Source organism: Sphaeramia orbicularis, chromosome 7, assembly GCF_902148855.1.
Source record: "Sphaeramia orbicularis chromosome 7, fSphaOr1.1, whole genome shotgun sequence".
Classification (NCBI taxonomy): Eukaryota; Metazoa; Chordata; class Actinopteri; order Kurtiformes; family Apogonidae; genus Sphaeramia; species Sphaeramia orbicularis.
The window spans coordinates 33,265,954-33,288,074 of record NC_043963.1 but is presented as its reverse complement, the minus strand read 5'-3'; the positions used below and the strand labels follow the sequence as shown (position 1 = coordinate 33,288,074).

General features: G+C 37.9%; 1 protein-coding gene and 1 long non-coding RNA gene across 3 annotated transcripts in view; one reads left to right on the top strand and one right to left on the bottom strand.

The window, feature by feature from the left end:
• The window catches only part of cacna2d3a (calcium channel, voltage-dependent, alpha 2/delta subunit 3a), a 149,889-nt gene that overhangs the window by 24,866 nt on the left and 102,902 nt on the right, over nucleotides 1–22,121 (top strand). For both annotated transcript variants that reach the window (XM_030138599.1, XM_030138598.1), the window contains exon 3: nucleotides 12,815–12,931. In XM_030138599.1, the coding sequence (XP_029994459.1) occupies nucleotides 12,815–12,931 (117 nt within the window). The remainder of the gene's footprint in view (nucleotides 1–12,814; nucleotides 12,932–22,121) is intronic.
• On the bottom strand, nucleotides 3,335–4,093 carry LOC115422331 (uncharacterized). Its single transcript, XR_003935830.1, has 2 exons — nucleotides 4,059–4,093; nucleotides 3,335–3,431 (listed from the first exon to the last, which is right to left on the bottom strand). It is a non-coding gene; the product is annotated as an uncharacterized LOC115422331 (long non-coding RNA).

The following is a 22,121-nucleotide window of genomic DNA, read 5'->3' as shown; positions in this document are numbered from 1 at the left end:
GGTGTGTTTCTGTGGCAGCCTTGCATTGTCACTTACATGTCATGCATATACTACAGTGTTTTCATCAGTTTTGTGTGGACATGTACATTTCTTGAGACAATGTTATGTTTTACAGAAAGCGTTTTTAAAACAAGAAAAAAATAGATAATTTTATTCTAGAATAGAGGGACTACACACCACAGAGGTGAGGTCACTGTAGCTGTCTCTCTCCACAGTCTGTTCTAATTTGCTGATGATGTCTTCCAGCGTCAACATGACCAGATGTATGGTGTTTTTAGCCTCGTTTAACACTTGTTAACATTCCTCTAAAAAAAGAAATTAAAATGAAATCTGACAAGTAGTGTTGTTGTTATTTTGTAATTCCATTCCACTGAGCTGTTTCCCATCAAACTAGATGTTACTTTATTGTTGCCTTTACGACAAACTGGGACTTTCTTGACTTGTAAAATTATAAGGACATAAAAGCCCATATGTTTCAATGGTAGCAGAATTCAGATTTTATTTTTCTTAAGTTAGATCCAAAGGGGCACAGCAGAAGGATCTGGAGTTCAGTGCTCTATTGATAAATGAAGGTTCTTGATGCAGTTTCCGTCGAGGGATCAGAGGTCATGGTGTTCAGTGTAGACCCATGCCCTTATCCTTTACACTGAAATACTGTACATTCAGGTTCCTTGGATTGGTTTATTGGTGTAGAATTTGAAATATACAAACTTGTCATCGTCATCATCCTGTTTCCTCCCAGTCTTTTTTTGAGGAACGTTGTTTTTGAGCATTAGAATGAGGAAATATGACTTTACACTGGCATTATCAGCAGCCTCATGTTATGTAGTTTTAGAGAATTTCAGTTTTAACTAGAGCTGATTAGTTGTTGGCTTTTAAAATAAATAAATATGAGTAGTCAATAATCAGTTTTGGACACTTGAGGACAGTGGGTTTTTCCCCCTTATTTTTAAGGAACATTTCAGTAATTTTCTCACACATTTGTTGACAAGCTTCCTCAGCCCATCTTTGCTCCTTGAGGCCTAGAACTTTCCTGGATGTTACTTTTATACAAAATCATGTTTACAGTGAACTGTTGGCATCAGAATTATCTGAATTATTTTATCATATCACTAGATTTAAATTACACCTGTTCCAACTCCTTACACAACCTGAATATGAGGACTGGATGTTTATTTAAACCAACCACACAAAAGGTGAAATATACTGTATCGTCTATAATGAAAGTACATTTTAATATAACAGCTCTCTCTTTTTTAATTTGCAATATGTGCGATAAGTCTTTGTTTGTGTACGTGTGTGTTGTCCTCTGTGCACACATTAGTGCTCTGTGTATTAAACTGAAGCCTGGACATAGAGATCCTGTCCACTGATTGTTGTCTCATAGCCCAAACACACTATGTGGGAGACAGATTAACAAGCATCAGCTCATTCATGTGATGCAACACAGCAGAGGGGTGAGGGGGAGTAAAGGAAAAGGATTGAGTTACCATAGATCATCAAATATATGCAGCCGTTCCTGTCTCTCTCCTCAGCGTTGTAGAAATGTAAATATAACTGTGACTTTATCGGCAGCCTAATGTTATCTAGTTTTGGAGCTGTTCAGTAGCAACCAAAGCAGATTAGTTATTGACTGTGATTCTATTTTATAAATATTTTCTGTTTTCCTTCCTCCTCAATGACAGTAAAGTGACTATCATTGGGTTTTGGACACTTGAGGACACCATGTTGTGTTTTTGCCAGCATTTACATCCATTTTATGGACCAAACAATTAGTCGGTGTCTGGATGAAACAATTGAAATATTAATCAACACTGAAATTCATGTTTTTGTTTTTTTTTGTGGTGACAAAAACACACAGGAGCTCAGAATTCTGACTTATATGTATGTTCTTGCAAACTTTATTGGAGCAATATTGCATAATATTGGAAATAACTGACAATGCGATTATTTTTAACCCAGCGAGGATATAATATCTGCATGGTGCCGACATAAATGGTCAAACACATTTGTTGTCACCTCTCACTGTGGCAACAGGGGCAAGGCCCTACCGACACAGAATGCATGTTTCAGTATCATCCTTCTTGTAGCCAAAATTATACCAGATAACTGACATTGCTTTTCTTTTTGGCGCCAAGTTTTTGTTTTTGGTGATTGTCTCTTGTCTGTTGCACATTTTTCAGCGACTCATTCCATGTGCAGGGGCGTGGTCTGATTCAGCAAACTGATTAAGAACAATTGAGATTAGTGGATTGCAGTGCGTACTGTGTGTCAGGTACCCTTGAAATTAGATGAGAACACATTGAGGTCATTTGCCTCCTACATTGCAGGACCTGCGATGTGACTATTGCGCACACGACGTACATTGTGATGACCATGCTCAAACGATATATTGTGTAGCTCTAACTTGTATGTTGCATAAACAAGATGCAAATGCAGAACTGACATAAACTGATGTAGTGGAACTATCAGCAAACTGTTGTTATTTACAGAGCAGCTGAGTCTCTGGCCTCTGTTGTTCATGCTTTTATGCCTCTGGTTTCAGTTTCTTCAAACTCCCAAGGGAAACATCCATCTTTAGCCTCTAAATGCTCACAGTCATGTTCACAATCAGTTGTTTTCCCTGTCCGCTACTCGCTGTCGAGAAGCAGCATTTGGAGAGGTTTTTTCAGTGCAGCTACCTGATATGACCAAAATACACATGAGGTGACCATCTACTAAATATTCATCAATACAAAGAGGAACCTTTTCACATCATCGATTGACAGTTGAGATATGGTTAAAATGAAATAATAAAACTATTTTCCACAGACATAACAATCCTTAAATAAAACACAATCTGACAAACACATGATCAGGCCAAAACACAAACGCACTTTTCCCAAGACGCAGTCACTGTTCCGCAGACACAACATGAGTGGACAGCTGAGTCTTTCATCCCAGCATGATGCTGCGCTCCACCCCATGGTCCCCATCGTCTCCAAAGTACAACTACAAAATCCAGCAAGGTGAAAGGTTAACGTTATTTCACTTGTTTTCCCTGAAGGGGGATTCGGTCTCTGTATTTTAACCATCCTAACACAAACAGTATTTAGCTTTAGGATTAGCAATTAGCATCAACACTTGAAACATTAGGAGCAGTGAGCTGCCATTGAAGGCGCTCAGGGTCCAACTCCAGAGTCCTCAAGGTTTGATCGTTACCTGGAAATTGATCTTGATGCACCAAATCGAAGACCGAGGAGCTACGATCAAGGATACATCTGGGTATCCTTATTATATTACATACAGTTCATATTAAGAAGTTATTTTATTATCTTTTTTAAAAAAAAATTGATTGCCTATTTTATGGTTGTTGTATTCTACCCTATTTAACTTTTATATATTTTATTTTATATTTTATCCTTTTAGCCTCTATGCTACAAAACCGAGACCTGCGCCTAAACTTGCGTCATTTTGGGATCATGTACATTAAACAGTTGTTAAGTTATTGGGTTATACAATCCCTAAAACATGCTTGATGATGTATTTTTAGATGTATTATTGGTAATAATGTAAGAAAAAAATGATAGATATTTGTTTCAAATATTATTAGCAGCCTGTAAAAAGGGTATTACCAAAAAATGGTGCAGATTAGAACCTCCTACAACTAACGACTGGCTACAAATTGTGAATGGAATTTTCGAGATGGAGATTCTGACCCACAGATTGAGGACTCAAGAAGAACAGTGTTATAATAAATGGGAGAAATTGCTAATTTTCATTTCAGCGTCACATTACTAAAACCAAATGATAGGCACAAAGTTTTTTTATGGTCCCAAAATGTACAAGTGTTTACTCCTGGAGGATTCTGTTGGGTTTCTGTAAATTAAGTCTGGCTTCGACCAACTCGATATGTAAAGTGTCATGAGACAACTTTTGTTATGATTTGGCGCTATATAAATAAAATTTGATTGATTGATTGATTGATTGATTGAAGTTGTCCCTTATTTTTGTTTTGTACTATACAGAAATCAAACAATAAAAATAAAGTAAAAAACAAAAAAAAAAAAAAATGAGACCTGGGTAACTATATTTCATTCTATCATGTACCATTGATCGAATGACAATAAAGTGGAGTCTGAATCAGAAATTATTATAATAAGGTTTTGCACTATAGAGGCCTGTTTGCTAGTCAGACCTGTGACATGTAAAAGAGGCATGATACACAGCTGGAATGTGGGAGCAGGACTTTAAAAATAGAAGTCTCCTTCAATCTGAAGTTGTACAAGTTATTTACAGTGTTCAAGTGATTGACCAAATGTGTGTCAGGTAAAAAAAAATGCATCATGTTCCTGCACCTCCTACTGACACATTATGCCACGTTGTGAATTGAATTAAAAGTTAATCAGTTTACATTAGCACTCATCTGTCACATATCAAAATACAGCGGTACATTGTAACAAACTAACAGACAGCTGTTCCACATGTCATATTTAACTGCCATCTATTTAACACGACGGCTCCTAGGTGAGGATGTCTCATGTTGTTTAATGCCTGTTCCCTCAACTCTACCACTCGCATCTATGGTGGGTGGGCCGAGGAGTTGAGGCAAGGAGTCAACCCAAGGAGCTACAACTTAAGAACTCGGAAGAGGGTGGGAGGGAACTGACAGGAGGATTAATCTATGTATACTTGTTTTTGATGCCAGGGGACACTGGAGGAAACCCCTACAGTGTGGAGAGCACTGGTAAACCACCACAGAAAGGGTCTACGAAGGTCCGATGGAGAATTGAACCTGGTACCCTCTAGTGAAGGTGTGCCAAAACCAGCTCACCAGAGGATCCAATCTGGCTCTTTGGGTGCATTTGTGAGACGCAAAAATGATACTGAAAATACTAACAATCAACCATCCAAAGACATGCACCGTCAACCTAAAATTACCCATAGGTATCGGTGTGAAAGTCATCGGTTGTTTCTTTCTACAGTATATGTCAGCCCTGGGATGAACTCGTGACTTGTCCGAAGTGTACTCCGCCTTCACCCATAGGTAGCTTGGATAGGCTCTAGCACCCCCTGCGACCCTAGTGAGGATAAAGCAGGTTCAGAAGATGAATGAACGAATTAATGAATATTAAAAATCAAGGGTGCAAAAATCATTTCACTTCAGGGTCCACATACCAATTCGATCGAAGCGGGTCCGACCAGTGAATTACTATCATAATAATGTTTTTTAGTGTAAAAAAGTAGAATTACTAAACTATCAGTTCACAAAAAAAGGAATAACATGACCAACCATGAACAACCTGAAATGTCTTAAGAAAAATAAGTGCAATTTTATCCGTATTCTGCCTGTTACTAAATGTTTTATGCCTTTGTAGATCCACTGTGATCTCTAAGTTGTCATATGTGTAAATGTTAAGCTAAGGCATAATATTGTTATAACTGCACTTAGTTTTCTTGAGATATTTCAGGTTATTCATAGCCAGTCATGTCATTCACATTTTCAAAGAACAGTTTGTAGATGTAAACATTTTAATAATGTAATTTTACTTTTTTTCACTCAGAAAAGTTTGGAGTTGTCATTATCTACAAGTTATTATGTTATTTTACTGGTCCTGCCTGTTTGAGATCATGTTGGGCTGTATGTGGCCCTTGGACTGAAATTAGTTTGACACAGTTAGATGGAACCATTTGGCCCACCCAAATCAAGGGTATCAGGAATATCTTGAAATTGGAAATAGTAATAAATCAATTAAACATATAGCAGGTCTATATGTCACATAAACTGTAATACCTACCATGTGACTGTTTTAAACTGAGGTCAGGGTCAGTGAATCCGACTCCACTGGTTATCTTCTCATTTGTTGTATTGCTTGATGGTAAAACTTCCAGCGCCACTGAAGCCTTTAGTAGAATCTCTCCTCATTCCTTTCTTGGGAAGTGGTGGATCTGGATGTATGTCAGTTGGCTTTTCTGTGACGATGATGTGATGTGAAGAGAATGGCTTCAGGCTAATTGGGCTTGGTCGGCTCTGGTCAGCTTGACTGCACATAGCGCTGCAGACAGCCTGTGGTCAGCTGGACCGTCTTAGCCTCTCACTGACCACACAAACATGATCACATACACATAAACACTTCAGCTCAGGCCCTCGGCTCTCTGTGCTTTCCTTATGCCTCGTGAGGTCTGAAATATTTGTCAGTTCTGGGCCAGTTTGTGGACAAGGATTTAGTGACGCTGTAGATAGACGCAGTGGTTTCAGTTAAAAAACATAAAAAAAAAAATCTTTAAAGAGGATAACTCTTAGCTGTGATTTCACCCATGAAGGTACAAGATTTATTTTATTATATATTTTATTTTAGCGAAGGGATGGCATGTATTTGATGGGATGTAGACATGAAAGCGGGGGAAGAAAACCTCAGGAAACCAACATATAAACTAGAAAGAGGAAAAAAAAATTGTTGATAAACCACTGAGGCCAGTTCCGGCTTGATCTGTCACCGACTTATTTTTGTCCCTTTGAAATACTGCTGTTGTCATTCAGCTATAGGATTATCGCTCAGAGTTTTGTACGGTTACGGTTGCTGTGATTTGGCTTCTTAGTCATCATCCAGTCACTTTGATTGGCCACAGAAAATGTTACCTGAGGCTGCAATTAATTAGGTCTGCAAGAAGTAAGTTTTGTGCAATAGTTTGTGTCTTTATACAAAACCTACAGACAGTTCTAAAGCAGCATGTGTTCAGGTATAAGCTCCTACTGATTTTGTATTTTTCTCTTTCTTTCTTTCTTTCTTTCTTTCTTTCTTTCTTTCTTTCTTTCTTTCTTTCTTTCTTTCTTTCTTTCTTTCTGTCTTTCTTTCTTTTTTTGTGTGTGATCCAGTGTTTACCATATGTGTAAAAATAGCATTTTTGGATGCCTGCATCAGGTCTTTTGAACAGAATTTGATACTCCAAACTGTTTGGCCATGACATGCAAATGAATTTGGCAGTGAATGGACCACTTCGGCAGCAATTCAAAGACACGCAGGCTGTTGAGCTTTATGGCTGTGAAAAGTGTGTCGATACTATGATGTGCAGATATCATAAGCTAAAACTCTTGAGTGTTTCCCTTTATGTAACAGATTTTAGTGTCTCTTTATTTCTTTGTGTCAGTACTTCTTTCCTACGCTTTCCCTCTCATTGCTCCGCCTACCTTTTAAAGCTGTCTTTTTGGCTCCATACTGTTTGGAGAAATCTCTAACCCCAACCCCTGGTGTGGGCGATATGATCATCTTATATTGCGATTGATCTTGTGATTGATCTTTTCAATATCTCATTTCAATGCATTGAAGAGGATGCGTCATTTTATGCCGTCCTGCTCCTGTTTCCAAATTTCACATGGCGACTTCCAAGAGCATTTAATAACATTGATCGGTCTGACATCAACAATCCAGTAGAGGTGTATATCCTGTCTATTTCCTCTCTAGTGTGACAGACATGTAAGCAGTGCAACTTGAGTAGCTGCATAGACGGTAGACAAAGACCTGGTTGTAAAATAGGAATAGTTAGTTGTATTTGAGAAAGAGGTGTGTGTTGATGTGCACTTTAGATTGGTGGGTCAGGTGGTTGGGTGGTTTGAACCCTATGGTCTGTCCACATGTTGAAATGTCCTTGAGGAAGACACTGAACCCAACACTGTAAGCCTGGACTTTGTATTTACTAAAATGCTTTAATTACAGTGTACTTAAATGATTTAAATTTTGTTACAATACTATAGAATGTTAAGTATATTCTACTAATTTATAGTTTAAGTTGAATGGATTTAAATCACTAAGTTGTAGTTATGACCACTCCTTTTTATCTCCACATTGCATTGTGGGTACTGGGCATGTTGTTGAAAATGTGTTATTTTTATGTGCAGGGGTTCAGCGGGGTTGTGGTGTTAGGTTAATTTTTACTTAATGTGTGTATGGCAATTTTTATTATTTATTATTGGCCTTTTTGTGTTTGTTTTTGCAGTTTTGTAGAACTGCACCATGAGTGAGAGCCATAGGCCGAACAATGGCTTTCCTGTTCATCTATGATCATTTTTGTTTAACATAAATGTTTATACCTTGCTAAATTAAGAGTATTTCCTGTACTGACAATGTACATTGAGCTAACTTCCTGCTTAACTTCTGTCCACACTACAATATATTAAGTTGAATAATTATAAGACACAATTTACATTACAAAAGATTCTAATTTAAATCAACCTGGAATTGAGTACAATAAAGTGGTGATATTAAGTTAATGATTATACAAAGCAATTATCATTGCAACAAATTTTAAGTTAAATTAACTTGGCATTTAGTGTGTTGTACTTAAAATAGCAATTACATTCAAATCAAGCATTTAAGTTTAATACACTCAAGTTTTCATCACTCATTACTTAAATTTGTTAAGGCAACTGGTTTCCTCAAATTTTTTAAGTAAACCCAACTTATCCGGTCTTACAGTGAATTTGCTCCCAGTGACTCCTTCACTAGTGTATGGATGTTTGTGTGTAGAAAAGGGTGAATCTGACACACTGAGTGCATTTATCTGCACGATAATATTCCACCATAGAGAGACAAACTCCCACCCCTTCCAGTTATGCCCCATGGAACTTTATTTCAGGGACAAAAAAAAAACAAAACACCATTGCAGTAAATGGTGAGAGACAATCAGTTCTTTGATCCCTGTTGAGTTCTGCTATCATTTGCTCCTGTGGTGTTTGTTAATTCAAAAGATAATTTTACAAGTCAGGAAAGTCACAGTTTACGGTCAAAAAAGTTTTAACTATCAGACTGTGAAAGTATGTAAGTAGAAAGACCACAGACCTGAAAGTTACAGAGGTAGCATCATCATGACTGTTTCACTCCACGGTCTGTTCTGAGTCAATGAAGATGTCTCTGGAGTTTCAACATGACCAGACTGTGGTGAATTTATTCTCCTGTAAGACTTCACCTCGCTCTTGAAGTTTGAGGTGATATATACCAAGGCTGTAGCAACTATGGTGTTGGTGACCTGTTTCACATAAAACCAGATGTGTCTTTAATGTCTTTGCCACACTCTCTGACTTGTAACACATTTCATATGGGATCAAAAGTATTATTTTTGTTAAGTCTCATGGGACACACCAGAAAAACTAGGACTTGGGCTCTGTATTATACTGAATTTGACAGGTGTCATATATTATAAACAGCATATTCTGAATGGAACAGACATGTGAAATTTGTTGATATAATTCTGGTTTTATCAGGAGTCTTTGGACCTGTAGGGAGCGCATTCAGAAAATAAATGTAATTTGAGCATTTTACAGCAGATTTCAACACATGTCCCAGTTTATGGTCAGCTGGCGAAGAGACAAAGATCCCCTCTGCTACAGATGGATGCTTCAAAGAAAAGTCCACACTTCTGCTGGCAATGAGAAACACACCTACTGTTAAACATTACGACAGAGTATATCAACAGGTTTATGGAAATGAGCAAATATTTAAAAGCTGTCCTTTTCCAGAAGATATTTGAGGGAACAAAAGAGAAAAGGCTGAATTCACATGGTGGAATATCCATTCCATCTGTGGAAAACTTTTTAAAATCATTATCTTTATTGGGATATGCTGGATGTCAACAGGATTAGCTATGAGAGGAATATTCATTTTCATTGTCCATGTAAACCGCTTATTCAGAATATTATCTTTGTCAGAATCAGGAAATAAGTAATTATTATTGTGCATATAAACATAGTCATTGTAAAGCACTTTGAGGGCCATCAAGGTATAGAGGTCCACATAAATTTTACATTTTGCTCTGAATGACAATATTTGATTTATATTTTATTTCCTATGTGTGAACAGATCAAAATCTAAAAATGTTCACCTTGTCCACTTATCTTTGTTAATGTATATCCAATCCTGTTCACTAGTGCCTATATACAGGACCCAGGTTTGGATTTTCAATTAAACTAATGTGCATTGGTCCCGCTCTTCTGCTCCTCTACAGCAGCAACAGCGGATAGCACTAGTTCAGCTTGAGTTTACGCGGGGTTAACACATAAGGATTTTCTAAATCTGAAGAGATTTTTTATCTGTTACAGACCCCACACATGAAGATAAAAAATCAGGCATTGAACAGTTTTGATCGTACTGTGTGTGGTGTGCTCCAAAAATCTCAACATAGCATACAACACACATAACAATTCTGTCCCACCACTGATCTAGAATGTAGTCCTCCAAACCAGAAATCTTGCGTGATCAAACATAATCTAACAAAACGAAGAAGAAGAAACATAGCAACAACCGGAAAACGCAACACATAACATGTCGTTTCGGTTGTGGTGCGACTTGGCAGAGACGTTGAGTAGACATTCTTGGGCTTCCCGCAGCTCCACGAGCTGGTCCTCCATTTCTGAGGTCCACCGAACTTTATGTTTCAGGTCGGCCATGTTTGTTTTTATTTTACGCCTGCTTCCTTGTTCCTCAGTCAGCTCGCTTCTTAATTGGCTACATTCCATTCCACGTCACAAATCACGGAGTCATGACTCGGGGGTTGTTGGCTTTCCCCACACACAGGAAGATTTTTGGTCGTAAAATATTGAACAAGCTTAATATTTATGACTGTCAGCCCCGATCCGTTTTGGAGCCAATTATCGGGACAAATTCACTGTTAACACACCTCAGACCTTATGTCTCTTATAAGACACAAGATAATCTGGCATTTGCCTTGGTCAGAAAAGGGGGAAATCGGGACAGAAACAGCCCAATTATCTTTATGTGTGTTTTAGGAAGTCTGCGAAGGTCAACAAATTACTTAGTTAGGGTTAGGTCATGCCCTGCGATGATATGGCGACACATCCAGGGTTTACCCCATCTTCACCTAGTATGCTGGATAGGCTCTACCATCCCTCTAACCCTCAAGAGGATTAATAATTGTTATGCTCTTTTGGCCGCATCACCCACCCCTACTCCAACTTCCATTTTACTCAAAGTTGGATATTACCTTGATTAACCATAACCTCTTTCCTCTAATCACTGCACTATTATCATTATCAAAAAAAAAACACCATCCCACCTGTTTATTTAATTTTTTAAGGCACTTCTCTCTTACATGAAAATTGAGGCGTCCCATCCATATTGAACTTTGAGTCTCTGGCCCTTGCACTTTTTCTAATTGGTTGCTTGTAATGATGGATGCTGTAATCACCGGTTTTGAACTTAATCTATTGTCTTCCGCAGTGCAAGTGATTCCACGTACAATTACAAAATATAAAGCTGCTTCTAAATTGACTGATTTTAACCAGATTCCCTTTGCTTGTCATCCTTCAGCTCGGCAAATACAGATTGCTTTTCACACCACCCTCTCAACCTCCCACTTCAGTATTATCTCTCCATGCTCTCTTTGTCCATCCATCATCCTTTTCCTCCACTTTCTACCTCCACTCTCACCCTTAACATCTCTCCGCCTTCCATCTCTTCCTCGTCCAACTTGTCTTTGCATCTTGTCGCACCCACACAGTGTTTGTTCTCCCTATCGCAGTCTTTTCTCAATCTCGCTTCCTCTCTCGTTTTGTTTCTTTTATCTCTCATTCTGTCTCTTTTGTTTGTCTGGCTGGCTGGGTCTTTCTCTCAAGATGGAAGAAATGCAAGGGTGGTCAGATCCTCTTTCACACACAAACACAAGCTATTAGAAAGAGCATTTCCTATAATTAACTTTGAAGATGGCGTTCAGTGATCAAATTCAGTGTTCCCTCTCAGTGTTGCTTTTTGCGTTTAACTGTTTTAGCTTCAGTATTTCATTGACTTTGTGTGATAAATGTACTTTTCCTTTTCATAGGTGACAAATACTGAAGTGACAGTACATGCAGCTCAGCTCTCAGCGTTTAACCACGTTCAGCCACCGCTAAGAAATTCCCCGTTATCAAATGTTTCGGTGTGAGGAAGAAAAATGATCCTCTCTGTTTTGTGATGTCCTGCAGTTTTTCAGATGATCGCCTAAATCCAAAAGCTTCTGAGCGTCTGCTGCTGTCCCCATTCCTCCCCTCCTACTGTAGCCTCCCTCCTCACCCTTCTCCTCATGTGTTGCTGAACAGGAGCAGCTAAGAGCATGTGTCTAAGCAGGTTGGCATAACATTAGAGAGGCCATGCCATTTGATATGGAGGTAATCTTCTGTTAAATCCCCCAAGAGTGAAACACAGCCGCCTGCGGCTTAGCACAGATTTTGAAAATGTTTTTGCTTTTTCTGTTTCCGTTTTCTATCATAAAAGTATGCTCCCTTGGTTAGACCAGCCCTGTGAATGTACATGTGTATGTGCGGTATGCATGGGTGTGGAATTAGCGCGACTTAATGTCACTGTCCCAAGTTCAGGCACTGGGTAAGTCATGAACCCTGTTTTATAGCAGAATAATGTGATTTAGTTTAGTGCATACTGAGGGCAACAGCATTCCATCGACGCTTATTGTGTGGTTAGTGAAACTTGTAGGTGGCTGATAATGCGCTTGGCTGAGATAATTGGTTTGGTTCGTCCGTGTGGTTTTCATAGCAACTTTTCTAAATCTCATTTCCATTTTTAAAGTATACTGTGGAGATTTTCTAACTCAGCTCAAATGGTTTGACAACACAAACGATATATACTTATTGAAGTATTTCACAACAGAAGTATTTTTAAAAACCTGCAATTTTTTTCAGTATCAAATATGATCTTATTACAAGCATTAAATGTTAAGCAAGGTAAAATGACTAATAAGTGGAATAATGAAACACAACGCTAACCAATTTATCTGTCACAGAAACTTGTGTAACCTGATTGTCTAAATGTGTCTTTTTTCCTTTTTTTTGTAGAAATACAAGGAGTTTGAGCGAGCAGTGCGGGTGGAGGAGATAGATGGGCTGCGGCTGGTAAAGAGACTGGCAGAAGACATGGAGGAGATGTTTCACAAGAAAGCCCAGGCAATGAAGGTACTGTCTATGGTAGTTTTCATCCATCACAGATCATACACTACACCTTCCTAAGGTTTTTTTTCTTGTTAGACCTGAAGACAAAAACTACACAACGGAAGAAAACAAAACCATTTTTTATCTAAACGTTTACGCACGAGTCAGAAAGTGTCTTGAAAAAGGCTATTAGGCTAAGGGAACGCTCTACAAACTAACAAAATATATTACAATACATTTTGGGTTAAACGTAGTATTTGTTTCCCAAAGAGAATGAATGAATTTTAAAAAAGCTAAAAGCTATTGAGTGAGGCTCAGTGATTACTCAGTAAAGTCATTTCTGACCACAGTGATGACCCTATTGGGTGACTAAAGAAGTGCTGTAGTGTCATTTTGCCGCAGTGAAACCCAACACTTGAGCTAGTGTGTGTGTGTTTGTGTGTGTGTTTGTGTTTGTGTGAGAGAAAGATATGTGAAAAAGAGGGTGTGAAGTGACAGACAGAGAGAGGCTATGATACACCCATCGGTGTCACCTTATTGATCTGCTCTGACAAACAACAGTGTTTCATGTTTATGTTATATTTTATTGTACACATATGTGTTGTAAAAGCCTCTTTCTTCATGTTTCAAGTCAATGGGATGTCAGTAAGCACATTCATGTCCTCTATGGCAGTGAATGGACCAGTGTAATGCTATACTTTATTCCTTAATGGTTAGATGTTACATTGTCTGTTTTTGCTCTGTATATTAATTCACTGAACCATTAAAGCACTGACATCAAACAATTCTTATGTTTTATTCAAATGCTACTAAAATGTTGATAGCTGTAAATAAAACCAAGTCTAAATAGGAAACCTTTTACAAAACAAACACTCTTTTAACACATTGTGTGTGTAACTTAGAATACACAACAGTGGCCATATTCATTACATTGAAGGAGCACATCAAATCCTGATACTGGTGAGAAGAAAATTAAACCTGTTTATCACTTAAAAGGATCACAGAGTGCTTAGACCATTTCTGTAAGTACATCTACAGTGTGTGCACACATATTTGTATCTGTGTGAGTTGGTGTTGTAACAGGTGCAGTTCAGGATGTGTCCATGGTGCTCTGCCTCTCTGGCTACAGCTCTAGCTCCAGGTGATAGATCCTATCAGGACAACATGATGCTGTTAACAGAAATTGGATTTCTCTCTGAGAGTCTGGTCCAAGAATGCAGGCTGAAAGGAAAGTGAGGGAGGGAGAGACCGGGGCACAGATAGTGACAAACTATTTCCATGCTATGTGTGCAGTAATCCTTGTCTTATGTGCGACATATTTGCATGACCATGTCTACTTTCAAAGTTTTACATTTACTTTAAAACCTGTCACATTGTGTGTCCATGTGTGTTGTACTCTTTAGTGCACACAGTGAGGATAAAGTATGCTACATGATGGTGAGTCATCTGACATTTCAAAATAATATTACAAAATGAATACTGACATAAGAGCAAGGTCCTATTTCGGTATTGTTTTTGGTTTTATTAGTTTCTGTAACAGAAAACAGATTATAATCATTTTTCTAATAACAATAATGAATATTTCCCTGGAATTGCATCCACTACTGGATGTATACTAAACCACTATTAAAATATTTAGTTTATGTACCTCATTTTTTCCATGACTTATATAAATGCGTGTATACAGTTTATTGAATATGAGTCTACTAATATCATGGTGTAAATGTGCCGTCCCCTTGAGAGTGTGTTAAATCCCAGGACATATGAAGACTCGCCTTGCTAATGGTTTCTCTACAACTGTCAGCTGGATACTGTGTGCCCAATAATTGTGCATCTCAAGGGTATGTGTAGGCTTTTGTGTGTGTGCATGGAATAAAAGTTAAGGAGGCGATGAGAAGATGATGAGAAAATGAGAGTAAATACTGGTCACAGAGGTAATGGGGTTGCACTTTAGGAAAGAGAGATGAAAGTTGTGGGAGGAAGAGGAAGATTAAATATTGCTGGAAAAGATTAGATAAAAGTGGGGAATGAACACACAGGTGGGAAGGACTCAATGCAAAAGTCCATGGACAATTTAACCTTTATCAGGATCCACCATGATCCCACTTCACATCCATCCTCCTCATTTTAGACACTGACCATGGACTGAATTTCTAGACATGAACACACAATGGAAGTGTCCATGAGGCCTTTTCCTTCTTCACCTTTATGTTTCTCCAATTTCTCTGTGCTTTTATGACAAAAACTCTCATTTTTCTGGCCAACTGTGCACACTCCAGCTCTCTTTAAGCATCTATCTCTCCTTTGTCTGTCTCTCCCTTCTCTTCTCCGCCTCTTCCCATCTCTCTGCGTTTTGCTAAAGTATATGTGGCGCTTCAGCAATTCAATTTCCGTGCGGGCGCTCTCCCCTGTCTGTCAACGTGGTTTTATCTCCACGTCTCCACGTCGATTCCCCCTCTTTATCGCTCACCACCACCTGCTGAGAGACAGCAGCCTGAGCCCCAGTAAAAGGGTGCACCTGTAAGTGTGTATGTGTATGGTATGTGATGTGATGTAATTCTTTTAAAATGTGTTTAGGTAAGAGAAGGATTGGACTAGAATATGTGTGTGTTGAGATAAAACCCTGATTTGGTGAAAGAATAGTGACTAAAAAGGAATATTTGTGCCAAATTTGACTTTAATTCAAAACACTTTACACCACTGTAGAAGGGTTTGTATGTTTGTAAAAGAGGGGTAGCAATAGAGTGCATGCATGTAATTGCATTTAGAATTGGTGTTTGATTGTGTTTGTGTTTCACTTATCATCACATTATTGTGGCAGGCATGGCCCTTTCAGTCTGAGAGAGAGACAGAGAGAGAGAGAGAGAGAGAAAAAAAAAAACTTTTAGCAAAAGCAGTTTTAATTAGCAGTAGCTTCAGCCAATAGTAGCTCGACATTTTGAAATTAGGGATGTAACGATTACCGGTATAACGATAAACCACGGTAAAATTGCAGACGGTTAGTATTACCGTTTAAATTCTAATTATCATGATAACCATGTTGGATTACCACACTTTTAGAGGAAAAAACGCCTATGTAAAGATCTGCTTTTATGTCAAATATTTGAGCATAGTTTTAATTTATTACAATTTTAATTTTATATACCTAATATTTGGAACCAATATTCACTTTTAAAGTCTTTGAAAAGGTTCATTAAGCATCTTTGTGTTATTTATGCAATAAATTATATAAATTTTTCAGATCAGATTTAATATTTTATGTGTTTTTTGTCCTTTTATGTTTTATAGTAGGTTAAAGTGAAAAAAATAATAGGCGGATGATATAGATGAAGTTATGTTGAAAATAAAGATACCAAACATAGTAAACAGTACAGTAAACATTTGTTTATATAGTATATAAAGGCAAAATCAAAAGTACTAAAAAAACAGACAAAATAGGCTCAGACCCCTAAGGGTTAAACTTTGAATGTTTGTGCCAACAGAAAGTACATTGTGCCAATTATTTTATTTATTTGTTTGTTTGTTTGTTTTTGTTTTTTTGTTTTTTTCAAAATACAACTTGGTTAAATTATTTCAGTGTGTGTATTACTTTTTGAACATTTTGAGCACAATTTCAATAATACCGCGATAATAATGATAACCGTGATAATTTTGGTCACAATTACCGTGATATGAAATTTTCATATGGTTCCATCCCTATTTGAAATAATTAAAAAAACACTAAAACAATGTTGGAAAGTGAACTGGTGCTGCAAAGGATATGGTGTGAGCCCTTGACTTTTATTTGATATGTAAATCTTTAGGTGTGCATTTGTAATTTTATTAGTTTATTCTTGGTAGCATCCTCTCCTCTCCTCTCCTCTCCTCTCCTCTCCTCTCCTCTCCTCTCCTCTCCTCTCCTCTCCTCTCCTCTCCTCTCCTCTCCTCTCCTCTCCTCTCCTCTCCTCTCCTCTCCTCTCTCCTCTCTCCTCTCCTCTCCTCTCTCCTCTCTCCTCTCTCCTCTCCTCTCCTCTCCTCTCCTCTCCTCAGCTTTTCTGCAAGCTGGAAATGATGGCAACGGCACATGGTTAAAGAAACAGTGAACATGTTGTTATCAAAGTTGAAAGGCGTGGAGCTATTGTAATGCCCTCTTTGAAGTCAAGCACGGCTGTGTTTCATGTGACAAATGCACTTCAAAGCAGAGTGGATGCCTTGCTGCTAGGGCTGTTTCTCCTGTAATGGCATTCACTTTCTGCTCTGTACCTGCTGATATCATTTACCTGTGGCAGCTACGCCTCTGTAGTCTTCAACGTGATTACCAGTGTAGAGCAGGTGAAGTCAGCATGGGTGTATGTTAAAATAAAAGGCACAAAAAGCACTTTAAATGAAAAATTCTCCATCTGCAAAACTTCTCTGAATAGTTTTCATTTTCTGAAATACAGTGTGAATTCCAAATGACAGTTTAGCATTTCAGCTATCAGAGGCAAATTATCCACTGGGGGAGATGATTTTCCTGAGGATGGATTTTCTGTTTAGAGCAGAACATTATCACTAGTTTATGGAAATTCTAGGAATGATAACTTTATAATCAACAAGTCACTGTAGTGACAGCTCTATGAGTGAGAGCGATGGAGAAAAAAATATTTTTTCAGACAATTTTAACATGCTGCTTAAACATCTGACGTGTCGGCATACAGATTGGTTTTCTCACCACTTAAAACAATTCTGATCGATCTAATCCAGTGTTTTTCAACCTTGGGGTCAGGAATTCACCTGAAATTCAAATGGGGTTGCCTGAAATTTCTAGTAATTGATAAAAAAAACAAAACAAAACTTATTAATAAAAATTACATGGTGAGTTGAGAGACACAATCCCAATACATAAAAGACATGACAAACTCTGAAGCTGAAACTGAAGCACTGTGGTTCTGTTTATCTTTCAAATGTTCATTGTGGTCAGAAAGATGAAAGATGCTGCAGCTCTTTCATAATTCAGTTTGAGTTATTGTTTGTTCAGTATTAATTGTCAGCCTTGTAAATCCAAGCTGGACTGACTGTACATATCCTGACCAAGGAAAATAAAATTCTCACTTTGTGCAGTAATCTCCACCTGGCTTTTCTGCCTCCGTCCATAATAATATACATTATATAGACTTAATGTCATCTAAAATTAACGTTTATTTGCAACATAGTATAGCAAACTATTACATGATCAAAAACAAATTCATTTTAGCAAAAAAAGTCTCTGCTTTGAATCTCTGGGGTTGCCAGAAATTTGTGATGTTAAAATGGGGTCACGGGCCAAAAAAGGTTGGGAACCACAGGTCTGATCTCTCCTTTTTATATCAGTGTGAATTTTTTCACAGTGGAGTATAATTAATAAAAACTAAGGCTAATACCTAATAAAAAAAACTATAATGAATACAACAGAATCAGCGTTGTTTTCATTTAACACTCGTATTAAAGGGTCATAGTGTAAAAGCTATAGCAAAATATCAACCTTTAATAAAAACCTTTTATAAACATATCTACTGTAATGCATTTGATCATCCTACCTTTTTTTTTAGCTTCTATTAATGAAGGCTTTCCTCATAATACCTCAAAAAGTAACTAAAATTCCTAGATTTTTTTTCAATGAATTCAAAAACAAAACTGAAAGAAAAATAAAAACTAAAGACTTCAAAACTCTTAGAACATAAGGTTTCCAGCAACTTCAGTCAATACAGTGTTGAAAGGGTAGCTTTCATCCTCTCATGCCTTAACATACTACACTTAGGCCTTTATACACACCGAAAGACTTATTAGTCACTTCAATTCATCTTCATTTTTGTACTGTCTACTAAGGCAGTTCTGAATCTAATACAAACTGTAGCTAAACCTCCTTTTCATTTATTGTCTTGTTGCCATTTCAATGTTTTCTAACCAACTAAAGTGCTCATTAGTTGGTGTAGACTATCATTTTGATAAGCTTTATAATGGTGTGGTTGTTCCTGGAGTCATGCCTGTTCTTGCCCTTTCCTCTCATCGTCTCTCCTCCCTGACACACCACAATGTCAAGCTGAGCTGCCAACACCGCTCCCTCATTTCCTTCATTTCATTAGCCGTCCTCAGTCTCGTATCATCGCCACATCCTTGTGTCTGAATGCATGTGTCTGGTGAGAGTGATGGCTACTAATGGCAAAGTGGAACCATCCAGTTAATGTAACGACAACAACCCTTTTGACTCCCAGCTCCTCTCTGGTTGTTTTTCTGTCAACATGGGATCAGAGTGAGAGAACAGGAATTGTTCTCAAGGAGTGATGAAATGACAATGTAGGCAAGAAGAATGGAAAAAGTCAATGTCAAGAAAAGACATCAGTCAGAGGTTCAGTCTTGGCATGAAGTAAAAGTGAACAAAGTGTGAGAATGGGTGAAATAAAAGGCTCAGAGGAGAGAGATGGCGGGGTGGTTAAGAGCTTCATATTTCCTTTCAGTCAGCAGAATCTCTGGGAACTTGTCAAGTATTGATTATTGGGACCTGATGTTTCAAAGTACAGTGCTCCCCCACCTCTCTGTCTTTCTCTCTCACTGTCTTCCTTTGTATCTGTCTCTCCACCGTTCTCTGTCTACTTGGCATATGCCCAATCTAAATGTGCAAAAAAAAAAAAAAAAAAAAAAGAGGAAGTGCCACCAAGCACTTTTTCTTTTGTTGATGCTGCAACTCTCCACTGGCTGGTTTGACAATATTAATTGCTGTCCCCACTGCTATTGATGGCCTGAACCAAGCCAATCCAGCTCAGTCCAGCCTAGGTCCTGATGGATCTGGCATCTGGCAGAACCAGGACCCCCAGGACCTGCCCTAATACAGTGGGTCAAGCCTTAGCTTGCATCTCCTTGGACAAGCAAGGAATATTCACATCATACATCTTGTCAAACACCATTTATGTAAGCTACTCTGCTGTATAAATACTAGTGGTGGTCCAGCAAGGCCTTCTCTGTTGGTCCAAAGAATCAGAATCACTGACCAATATTTATATTATTTATTTTAAATTATTCCCAATAGTCTATTCTCTTTCTTTGGTAGCTTTTCTCCTGGTCCACCGCTTCCACTGGAGAGCCTTTGTCCAATCATATTTCAGCCATTATGTGTTCCTGAGTAAAATAAATCTGCCTTGAGGTCTCCAGAATCAACTGTGCAGGATCTGTCATTTAAAATAAAAGGGCAATGGACCTGTTGCTTTAACCAATCAGATTTCATGTTGACCACATGGAGGTAATCTATCTAGATGTACAATACAACTGGCATTTTCATGTTATGTGATTGGAATGACTAGTCAGAACACTCAGCTAGCAAACCACATCTGTAGCAACTTGCATGAGCTGAAACATATTGGTTTAAATTTAATAGCTGTTAAGCGGACATACTAAAAAATAAGCAATAGTTTTGGTAAGTATAGGCTAATGTGTTTTATGAACATTTATGTTTTTGTCCTTTTATTCAGTAAATATTAATGATTGTGCTTGAGATGATGTATGTGGTGCAGCTGTGGCTGTAGTAACAGGAGACCTGCTCAGTTGTGTTCATTGTGTTTCTTGCGTTGGTAACAGCATTTATTCTCAATGTGTGAGATACCTGTCTGTGATGCAATGTGCTGTTATATTGCATTTTTTGTAACGCAATGATATTACAAGGTGCTTTAAGTCAGGTACAATGCCACTGAAGGCCAAGGTATGAAATATCTGGCTCTCTACTGAGTGCACAACAGGGATACTTTTAGCCGTCTTTTGTCTTATATTTTATGATCATATTGTATTATTTTCTAAATTAATCAATTCATTGATCATCAAAAATAAATAAAAAAGCACATGATGATGGCTCCAAGAGTAGATTATACATTATGGAAAGAATTTAAGTTTCAACCCAAAGTAACACAAATGCATGCACTCTTGCTTGCTGAGCCGACAGCACTCAGCACCTCTGGGATTTTTTTTTTCTTGAGCCTATTTAGAACTTTATTTGACTATGGTCTTGTTCTATGCTACCTTGGGAGAACATTCAGAATCAGGCCACTGCCCTCCCCTCCCTTTGGTGAGGGGAATGTGCAGAGGCAAGACTTAATGTACTGGTTGAAAAAAAAAAAAACTCCTAGACTTGTGCTACCAGTCAATAATGCATGTGACCAAGTTCCCGACCCTCTTCTTCTTCTCTGATGGCAGTTGTTCGCATAGCTCAGCTCTATATGACAGCTCTCGCCAACTTTTACGAGTTTGGTGTTGCATTCATAATGGATAGGCATCTGTTAAGGTCAGCAGCTTCAACTGTCAGAAAAGCCAGCACACCACGAGAATGCTGAAAGAACAATAAGCCAATCAAGTTGACAGCTAAATGAGGGGGATCGTTTATGAACTTCTGAAAGTGTAAACAAGCCTAATCCTTTGTCAAGCAAATCATAATCACAGGATGTCGGATAATGAAAGGGGGTAGATAAGTACAAATGTCAGGGAAATGGACTGGGCGGGTAGAAAGGGATGGAATGAAAAATTATGAAATAAGAACAGGGATTGTGTTTAATTGGGGAAGAAGCTATCACCTCAATTTATACAAAGGAACTGTGGATGAATATTTTCAACAGTTGAGGCTAATTACAAGTCAGACTCAACCTTGAGTCTGACTAAGGATGGAATTATATGATAAGCAATTTTTTAATCAGAACAACACCAAAATGTAACTGATGATCGCTGATATTTTTTACTGGCCATATTCTGTATATTATGTTTTATTATATGTATCTTCGGGGTCTGATGAGGTCCTAAATAGAATGTAATAGAATGCACCAATCAGCTTTTAGAGAAAAACACAGTACTATTCCTGCCACCACTTTCAATTCAAATGACATTATAATGGTTTGGATAGGATTAAACATGGTGCAGCTCTTTTTTATTGATCTTTCAATTCAATACTATTTATCATGCATTACTTTTAAAAAGGCTTCATAGTGTGAGATTTGATGAAGCTGCTTATAAATGGTTTCAGTTATTTTAAGAACAGACAGCAGTGTGTTGGTTTTTGAAATGTCAAATCTGAGGTTGTGCACAGGTATCAAAAGCAAAAGGTATTTCTGAAGGCTCAGTCCTGGAGCTTATTTTATTCTCCCTTCTTATAAATGTTTCTTATTTGTTTCTTGTATCTTAGTATATTATGCATCTTTATGCTGATGATACAATTTTATAAAAGTAACGTAGATGCTGTCTTTGA